The sequence below is a fragment of the Zeus faber genome, assembly GCF_960531495.2.
Source record: "Zeus faber genome assembly, chromosome: 14".
In the NCBI taxonomy this organism is placed as follows: Eukaryota; Metazoa; Chordata; class Actinopteri; order Zeiformes; family Zeidae; genus Zeus; species Zeus faber.
In genome coordinates, this window is record NC_137200.1 from 4,887,626 (window position 1) to 4,897,625 (window position 10,000).

The 10,000-nt window shown below is 41.6% G+C and overlaps 1 protein-coding gene across 2 annotated transcripts in view; it reads left to right on the forward strand.

The window, feature by feature from the left end:
* Positions 1-10,000, forward strand: part of gabrb2b (gamma-aminobutyric acid type A receptor subunit beta2b) — a gene marked incomplete at both ends in the record, with an annotated part of 66,342 nt that overhangs the window by 119 nt on the left and 56,223 nt on the right. The window contains 2 exons of one of the 2 annotated variants that reach the window (XM_080014137.1): positions 91-188; positions 780-847. In XM_080014137.1, coding sequence (XP_079870263.1) covers positions 91-188; positions 780-847 — 166 coding nt within the window. Of the gene's footprint in view, positions 1-90; positions 189-779; positions 848-10,000 lie in introns of those variants that run through there. The other variant, XM_080014138.1, reaches the window with a different exon arrangement.

The following is a 10,000-nucleotide window of genomic DNA, read 5'->3' on the forward strand; positions in this document are numbered from 1 at the left end:
ACTTATTTCACTTTGGTTAACATTGGAAATACTGATGCACAGTGTTTTGCATGTGGCTCCTCTGTTTTTTTTAATCCTTTTCTCCCGTAGTGCCGGTGCCAGTGACCCCAGCAATATGTCTCTGGTGAAAGAAACGGTGGATAGACTGTTGAAGGGTTATGATATCCGACTGAGGCCAGATTTCGGAGGTAAAACAACTCGTATTTTGCACAAACTCTGATAGTGTCCGTTGTCAGCTCGCATAATGCCATTCGACCAGCCCTTGCTCGTATCGTCCATCTTCTCACTGGTTTATTAGAAAGTAGAAAAGGGGGCATCCCCATGTTGGCTCAGGGACATGAGTCTTTGGACACGTTGTTCCATGGTGCTGAAATTACTAATCGATATGGGGTGATCATATCGATGGCTGGGTTTGATGGGGGGATAAGGGGGTGCGACTAATAAATATATGACTGTTTATTTGAACCATTTTAGCGTAACCTGCCAATCACCTCTTTACGCACGCATGCCTGTTTCACGGCGTTTATCACCAACTGCCCGTGTGTAATGGAATACCTTTCGCAACCGAAGATTTTTTTTTGCAATAACTTTTAAGAGGATTTATCGTTTAAACGCTTTCACCCCACCTACTGTCGCATCCCTGCACTGAACGTGCAAAGTATTATCTGGGCTGACGAATGGCTGAAGTGTTAGGGATCTGTGTTGGGATTCCTCCAAACAAGACGTGCGTGTGCTAAAAGGATTGATCCATTGTTGTTTTGGTCTGTGTGTCCCTGCAGGTCCTCCGGTCGGAGTGGGGATGAACATAGACATAGCCAGCATAGACATGGTTTCAGAAGTCAATATGGTAAGTGCATAATAGCCTTCCACTTTCCTATCAGTGACAACAGTGGTTTCATAATGCTTGCTGTTCATAAACACACCAATGGGGGGAATTCCACCCCCTCCCCATTCCTCCGGGAACCTGGGATATACCCTCTGCTCAATGCAAGCCCGACAAAACGTTTAATTTTTTTCCCACCGCTCAGCATTGATTTGAGGTTTTTGTTGACAACACCCAGATCGTTTTTTTGTTGTTGTTGTTTTTATATCTCCATGACCACAGAGATTATGAGTGAAATCTCACTGGGATTTGTGATTGTAATTGATTTTGGACCTGGCTTTGGGTTTCCCAAGTATGGGCTTTCATCCATGCCTGGGAAAATTCAATTTTTGTTCCACATGGTGAACACTATACCCATGGAATAAATGGGCCTATATGCAGTGAAATGACCACTTACATTTCCTCACAGTGGTTGTTGAAACAAGATCCTTTATAGTCTCCCCAATGACAAAAAAACTAAAAATCACCTCGTTCTAGTCTACATTTTCTAAGTTGAGAAAATATGTTTTGGATTCTTTGTTTCTTTGTAGTCTACAACTGCAATTTGAAACGTAAACAAAGGTGTTTGTGCTACTACTTAGAAGATATGAAAATATGGGCTGTGAAAGTGCAGCTTTGCTTCATACAAGAGCATCCCCTAGTGATGGAAATGTACAACTGCGCTTGGACTCAAAGAGATTATCAAAACCAAATTTTATCGAATTGGAAGGTCATTTTCTGTCATCGATCGTAAACTTGACAACTGCTAAACTAAAATAATATGGCCAAATCCATGGCCATATGTGCAGGGATTTTAATTGGCCCATTATCATCTGAGATGGATAACATTATCCCTGCGGTGGACTGTCCTTTCCCTCCACATGTACTTGGCTCATTTGAATGTGCTCATGTTCCAAACAGTGTGTACAGACATGTTTTGCTGTTGTAGTTGTTTGGTGTTACTGGCTGCGGTATGAGTCATCATGTGATGTCAGGGAGTGATTACATGCTAGAGTATTTTTGGCAGCAGTACCCAAAGGCTGTTATTCACATTGTTATCTTTGGGCTCGTGTAGACTGTTGATGAGTGAAGATAGGATTAAAAAATAATAAGGCATCTCTATTTCCATGCATTTGCATCAACCTTACAAGAAAAAAACACATACATTCCCGGACACACACACACACACACACACACACACACACACACACACACACACACACACACACACACACACACACACACACAAAAACACGCATGCACGCACGCACACACACACACACGGTTCTGCATACATTGATCTGGATCTGATGTATCTTGGGGTAATAATGCAAGGTTACCATTTGGTAGTACACATGTCCATCACTGAAAACATCATTCTGTGTGTGTGGGTCTGTGTGTGTGTATGTGTGTGTGTGTGTGTTTGTGTGTCAGTGATGGAAGGGCTGCTTTGATCTTCATCTCTTCGCACAGCTGTACCCTCTTTTCAGAATGGCAGCTGTTATAATACAGGAAAATCTCTCTTCTTTTCTGTTCCACCCATTCTTCTCACCCATCTGTCTTCTCTCCTATTTATTTCGGTGCCACGGAGCCCCGCCCCGTGCACCGTGTTCAGAGGGGGTAATGGGAAGATGTATCAGCGGTACAAATCCAACTGAACCCTTTTGCCATGATCATGGAGTCGGGCATCCACGCTTTGATGCTCGATGGAGAATCACTCTGTCCCTCCCAAAGGTCTTCCACTACAAAAGGAGGCAATGGGCTGCCGAGGATTTATTGTTGTTTATGTCATCATTATTATTCTGTGATTTTCAATAGGAGTTTGCAAAATGTGTCCGCTTAAGTGCGACACTGCACACTCGCAGAGTGTAAACCCATTCAGAGAAAGATTACATACATGACCAATGAAAGAATGAGAGTGGCAGCAGACGTCAGGTGCTCGGATGTTCTTGGAACGTTAGTAAAAATGATGAAGAACCTTCTTCAACCCACTTCCAGATTCCAGCGCTGTAGAGGTCTTACACTGTGTAATAAACCATATGCCTCCACATTCTGGGTGTGGGTTCGGGTTAAGGTTAAGTCATTCAAAGAAATGCTTATTTCAGTAAGCTTTGTCTGAGAGGTTCTTTGTGGAACCAAAACGTTCTTCTATGGCATCCCTCACTCGAAAAAGACTTTGTGTACCTCTGACTAAGTAGCACAAGTGAAAGGGTAACTGAGCACGACGTGTATATACTAATGATAATCTAATGGTCTATAAAGAACATGCTTCATTTGAAACCAATCAATAGTATCCTGTTGTACTGATTCATTTTGCAAGAAGCCACGAGGCTGTGCTCTGCTAGTAAGGCGCTGGGTAATGGGAATCAACTAAACAACTTATTATTTGACATTCTTCGTAAATTACAATAGGTTTAATAAAAATTCTTACGTTATTCAAAAAAAAAGAGGTTGATATAATTACAAATCTCCATTTACCTCCTTTCATTGCATCTTCTTTTCCCTCCACTTCATATTGAGTGGGCTTTGGCACAGATGTGTGGCATTGCCTCAAGCCTCCTTTCCCAGTCTGTTATTTTCTTTGGTTAAGACCCGAAGAGTTTTTTTTTTGTCATTTTTTCTTGTGCATTGGATCTGTCTTGTTCACATATGCAGGGGAACCTCAACTTTGCCCTGGTTAGTACTAACTCGCAACATTTTATAAATGCAGTGAAATACAGACGGGGGGTTAGGAGAGAGAGAGAGCGCTTAGATGACCTGCCCCGTGGAAGGCCAGCATCGGTGGTGTTGGTGTGGGGAAGGTCGCGGCGCGGCGCTCAGGTCTCCCTGGTGACTAAGAGGCAGACATTACGCAGGAGAATACCAACGACACGTCAGGTGTACGAGCTGAGGTGGGCACGTTGAGGCGCTATTTCCTGCATTGGTGTAAAGATAGAATAAAAACAGAAAACAGAATTACCTGCTCTACTTTCTGTCTTTCTTTTGTTCTCTCTTTCTTTCTTTCTTGCTCTCTGGCCTGCTTGTTCTTGGTCGAGCGCCACGACACTCCAATCCTTCGTCAACGGTGTTCACCAGGGGAAAAGAAATACTCCTCTATGAGGATGAACGAAACCTCTCACCCTCCCCCATAAAAAAAAATAAAACAGCATTATTGATGAATACAAAGGTCAAGAGGAGCTTATCGATTGTGTGAGAAGGTGGCTAGAATTCTGATCCCTCCATTTTGTTGGATGTTCCATTTCAGCCCTCCCTCCGCAGTTTAACACAGATAATTCACTGGCCGAGTAAGAAAACCTAGGTGCAACTTGTGTAGCTTACCTTAACTCAAATGGAATGCTGAAATAGTTAGAAAGCCAGGACAAATCTCGTTCTTTAAGAAGCAACGTAGTATGTGAAAACCTCTCTGCTCCAATGATGTGGAATTCATTCCCCTTTCCTCATTTTCACATCAGTATTGGGACACATTCATGGGAAAGAGGATTTGATATGATTAGAATGACTTGGCTTTGCCTACACCTGTGGTTTAACTCCACTGAATTTAGTTTTGGTCTCGCTCTCTGATTGGTTTAAGTTCAGTTGCACTTACAGGAAACCATTTGATACTTTACTTCCGGACCAAAGTGGTTTAAAATGTTATTATGTCTGCATACGCATGCCGTCTCACTTTATTTTCACTAGACGTGTTATGTTCCCAGGCGCACTCCAAGATGATCATAGAGAAACTTGCAACCTGCAGCATGCAAAGGCGTTCCAAGTGTGAGTGTGTGTTTGGGTTTGTGTTTTTCTTGTGCCCTTTATCTTGCTGCAATAAAAAAGTGGTGAATGCAGCTCGCACTCTTTTTTTCAAAGTCTAATACTAAGTTAATGAGCCGGCGTGGAAGGGCGGCCTCATCCAAACCTCCTATTCATAATGACATAATTTTGCTTCCATTTATATTTTATGGCTGTATTTTAATATTATCTGGGTGTTTATTGTAGTTCACCATAGATGTGCACAATGTTTAGTGCTAATCTATCATGTTTACACTAAAAGCTGAGAGACTGAGATTTAAACTTTGGAAACAATTGATCTTCTGTCACATTCGCGCTCCTCCACAGTTTGTATCCATCCCACAGGCGTAGGATGAAAACGGAAGACTTGCACTCTCGAAATACCTTTGTAATTTATACTTACGCAAGTGGGATGTAGCCATACACAAACACACACACACACACACACACACGCGCGCACACACACGCACACACACACCAGCATCCACGCTCACACACATGTACATGTATACCCACATGCACACAAACACATGCTATGTTTACTTGAAAAGTATGGTGGAGGTCTCAGCCTCTTTTATTAAGGGTTTCGTTACATTTCAAATGTGTATTCTGTGCTGAATGCAATGTCATTTGGAAATATTTTTTCCCCGAATTTTACATGCAGTTATCATGATTTCATCATGGGCACCAACACTATTTGACACACACAAAAGTTCAACCACACAAATAGAAATCTCCCTCCACACACACACACACACACACACACACACACACACACACACACACACACACACACACACACACACACACACACACACACACACACACACACACACACACACACACACAGACACACACATATACACACAGACACACACATATACACACACACACACACACACACACACACACACACTAATCCCTCACTAGTCCCCAGTCATGTTTCGTCACAAACTGGTAATGTGAAGCTAGCCTCCAGGAATGTGACTGTTTGGGTTATGTAATGGACGTAGAGAGAGACAAGCTCACTGGGGCTTGGAGAGGGAAGGGTTCTCCACCCAGTGCTGTTATGTAGTATTGTAGAACGAATATAGGGAGAGAAACATCTCTGAGAATATAAGGGCTAAAACCCGGGCTCACCATGCCATCCCTTGCCGTGGTGTAAGCTCTTCATTGACCTAAAAGGAAAACCTGCGTGTTAAACTCAAAAGTACATTGGGAAAATGGACTTCAAGCCCAACTATTATTTAATGTAGGCTTTCTGTTTTTACACATTTTATCTTTATCTTTTTTATTTAACCCTCATTTTGCCAGGGAGGTCTCATCAAGACAATGAGTCTCATTAACAGGGGAGTCCTGGTCAACACAGCAGCATCACACAAACATTTAAGTTGCAGAAATAAAATACAAGTAACATGATGAGCAGGTGAATGCAGATAAAACCATATTGAAGTTAAATGAACATTATGCAATGTTAATTTCCTCACTTTAGTGTAAATCAATCATGTAGCTATACAGTCCGCCCTCATGTGGCAGCCTGCAGCTTGCTGTATTTACACGTCGGAGCTCTTCCTTCCGAGAGCGTTCACTCATCAGATGTGCTGGGCAAACAGAAACAGAAAAAAAATAACGTGAGGAAACTGTATACATTACGGATAGTTGGGTCATACATCATTCAGAGAAAAAATTGCTGGCTTTACGAGGTCGACGAAGAGAGGGTCACCAGGGAGGCGTGGGGAGAGCAGGGGGGACGAATAGATGGATGCTGTGAGTAGAGTGAAGCACAACCATCCCGTGCTTTGTTCTGAATTATTTATGCTGGTTTGTTTAGGTACATACGGCCCCCCACAGAGATTTGGTGATCTATTTAGATCACACTCATATGCCTTTTGAATGCAACAATGCAGACAGCAATTGGATATTGTTGTTATATTATACTGATTAGGAGAATAGTATGTTATTGACAAGACCGAATAACAGATATTGGGAGGGGTTTGTGATGATGGCTGTGGCATGGTTGATGGTAGTGAGAATGTCAGACATGATGGTAAAGAGGTGGGAGATGAAATGAAAAAGGACAGGAGAAGTGATTTTCAATAAAGTCAATTAAAAGTCAATTTAGAATATACAGTATAGTAAGTGTGTAATGGAAACACACAGGTCACAGGTCACTGACAAAAACATTCAAAGGAACATGTTTATTTTAAATCAGGCGGACAAACCAAACCCACTACAAAATGCTAAATGTAGTTTATATATATGAAAATATTGTTAGTGGTTAGTAAAATAGTGCTCCTCATACCAAAAATATAATGACATCTAAATACAAGACTACTCTTGTACACCTGATTCAGTAAAGAGTTGCATTGTGAAAACATGTGGCCCTTAATGGGATCAAGTCTGCAAGAGTAGAATTGCAGCTAAAAGCTGCAGGTTAGGGGTAACATGGGAGGAGCGGATTGGGAAACACCGGAGTACATGTAGATTACTGTAGATGAAGTTAATATAGATGTCTGGAACATGTTTTTTAATTTTCTTTGCTGAAAATACCCCTGAGATTATGCCATTCTAACATCCCTCTTTACCATTCTGTTCCTAAATGGGCTCTGTTTTGTGGGAGGAGCCACCCTCCTGAGCATGGCTTCAAATTTCAAGATTCAATGTCAAATACATATAATGACATCTTTTTTTTAGTTGTATTTATTTCCTTCGGGGTTACGCTGTATTTACTCCCTAACTCTCACTGATTCCACACTATCAGTCCACCCAAATCTCTTTCTGTACAAATTTGATGTGAGAAATAAGCAATCCAGTTGCTGAATCTTCACTCATATTAGATATACAAGGCCTAATTTAAAAGTTTGTTCTGACTTTGGTTGCTGTGCTCCAGAGCTTGTGGCAGACACGAACACCACACCGCGACACACCGCGACTGCTGGACGAGGGGATTTTTTTGTTTCATGTAAATGTCATAAAATAAAATAAAATTAAATAAAATGAATAAATATGTCTACAATAAAAACTCATTATTTTTATTGGATTGGATTATTGGATTGCACAGTCTACCGCATACTCTTTCTTTTTTTTTTTTTAAGAAACACAGCAGAATTATTTTTAAAATACTTACATTTCCATCGTCTGCTGTTATTTCAAAACATTTGTTTGTTGAGTTCATCAGATGGAGGACGGTTCCAGAATGACTCCCTATGTGACGTACAGCAAAGCAGAACGCCTCGTTTTCAGGACATGTTTCCTGAAACAGACAGCTCACATAAAAGCTGACTGGGTTGTCTTTCTTCACAGTTTGTGTGTTAGTAGGCCCATCAGACACCCAAATGTATGTCCACAAGCACTGAAAAACTACGTTTTGCATAATAAACAATGAATGCTACCTACACCGTATTTTTTATAAAATAACTAAACATTAACTGAACATTCCAACTTGATCTAGTTAAATTCACCTGGATAATTGTATCCACTTATACCCACAATGGCAAGACACCAGAGAACCATTTATGTTCAGAAGCAGCATTACTTTCACACATTTAAACGGTGAGATCATTCTAATTAGTCTTAAGCATGTGTGGGAGCGGAATCCCTCATGTCTTTAGTAACCATGCCTCTGTGTTTCTTGTTGGTGGGCCCTAATTACTTACTTGATTTGTAATGGCTGGGAGGACCTTCTTTGCAACTACGCTTTCAGAGGAGAAAAGCTTTCAGAGTAAGCCCTTACTCAAAAACATTATTAAAACATTATTATTATTATTATTATTATTATTATTATTATTATTATTATTATTTTATCAATAATAATAATACCTCAGACTTCCATAACTACTTAAAATGTTTACATGTCAGTAATAAAGACAAACAAACAAAAAACTATTTCAAAGACTAAAACCTGCTCCGTCGGGAGATGGCATGCTGGTGTAAGAGGTCTGAGAGATAAGGGGGGTACAGGTTGTGAAAGGGGACCTATTATATGCTCCTTTTTACACAAGTTAATAGGTCTCTGAGGTCCTCATAACATGTTTTTGAATTTTTTGCTGAAAATACCACTCGGATTATGCATTCTAGCCATTCTAACATCCCTCTGTATCATTTTCTTCCACAACTGGCTGTTTAATTAATTCATTAAATTAACTTTAATGCAAGCTACCCACAACTCACGCCCCTCTTGTCTTTATTCACATTCTACAATACAGCCAAGATATTCAAACTTGACTTCACCATTGATTTATCTCCTATAAAGATTATGCTGCTTGCCGAGTAATATGTAGATGTATCAGTACCATTTTGTCATGTGTCCACATTGTGTCACGTATCCATGGAATGCTGTATCAAAAAGACAGTATAGACCAAACAATACACTTTTAAGTAACACTTGGCAGTGCATTGCACTGCTGCCTCACAGCAAGAAGGTCCATGGTTCGATTCCCGCCTGGGGCGCTGTTGGCACCGTGCTCCGGCGGGTTATCTTCCAAAAACAGGAGCCTTTCTGTGTGGAGTCTGCATGTTCTCCCCGTGCTCACATGGGGTTTCCTCCACCTCACGTCAGTAAGGACCCCCACCAAAAACATGCACCCATCGTCTGACCAGCGATGGACACTTATCACCTGGTCCCCGGGCGCGTCCACGTATGCTGCCCACTGCTCCTGGCTGTGCCCCCAGAGGAAGGACAAGCCAGGATGGGTCAAATGCAGAGGAACCATTTCACCGGCCACCATCAAGCATGTGCGTGTGTGTGTGTGCAAGCATGTGTTGTGGAGTGTCGTGTGACAATTAAAGACTGTTTCTTTCTTCTTCTAATGCAGTGTGCACTGTAATTCCGAGCATGTGTGTGAGTGGTCTCCCATTGAACACGTTACAATGCAGCTGCTGAACCATCCCTCCAAGACCTTCCATTCCTACAGGCCCGTCATTTTAATCGACATCCGTTTCCTGTGTATTAGGCACATCAAAAGGTCATCTATCACATCTTGTTGAGCTCCTTGATATTTGGACATCTTGTGACCAACCCATTACCTTCAGCAATCATGCCGGATAAATTGGCATATTAAGTACACGTACACATAAATTCGCGAGGAGTGAGGCACCACCAAAGATGTACCGCTTACAGTGTTATTAATGATACAGACACTGCTTATTGTGCAATTAGTGGTAGTGCTTGGAATGTCAAGACAAGGCGGGCATGTAATCAATTCCTGCAGGTTAAAGCCACACTCTAGTTAGGACTCCGACTCACTGTTGCCTGTGACAGTTACTGATGAGCTGGATGTTTAGCCATGAGGCAGATGCCCGCTCCCTCCAGCTGCAGGCTGCAATGTTACACAGCAGCATCTTGTTTGCTTGTCCATGCACAGAGCA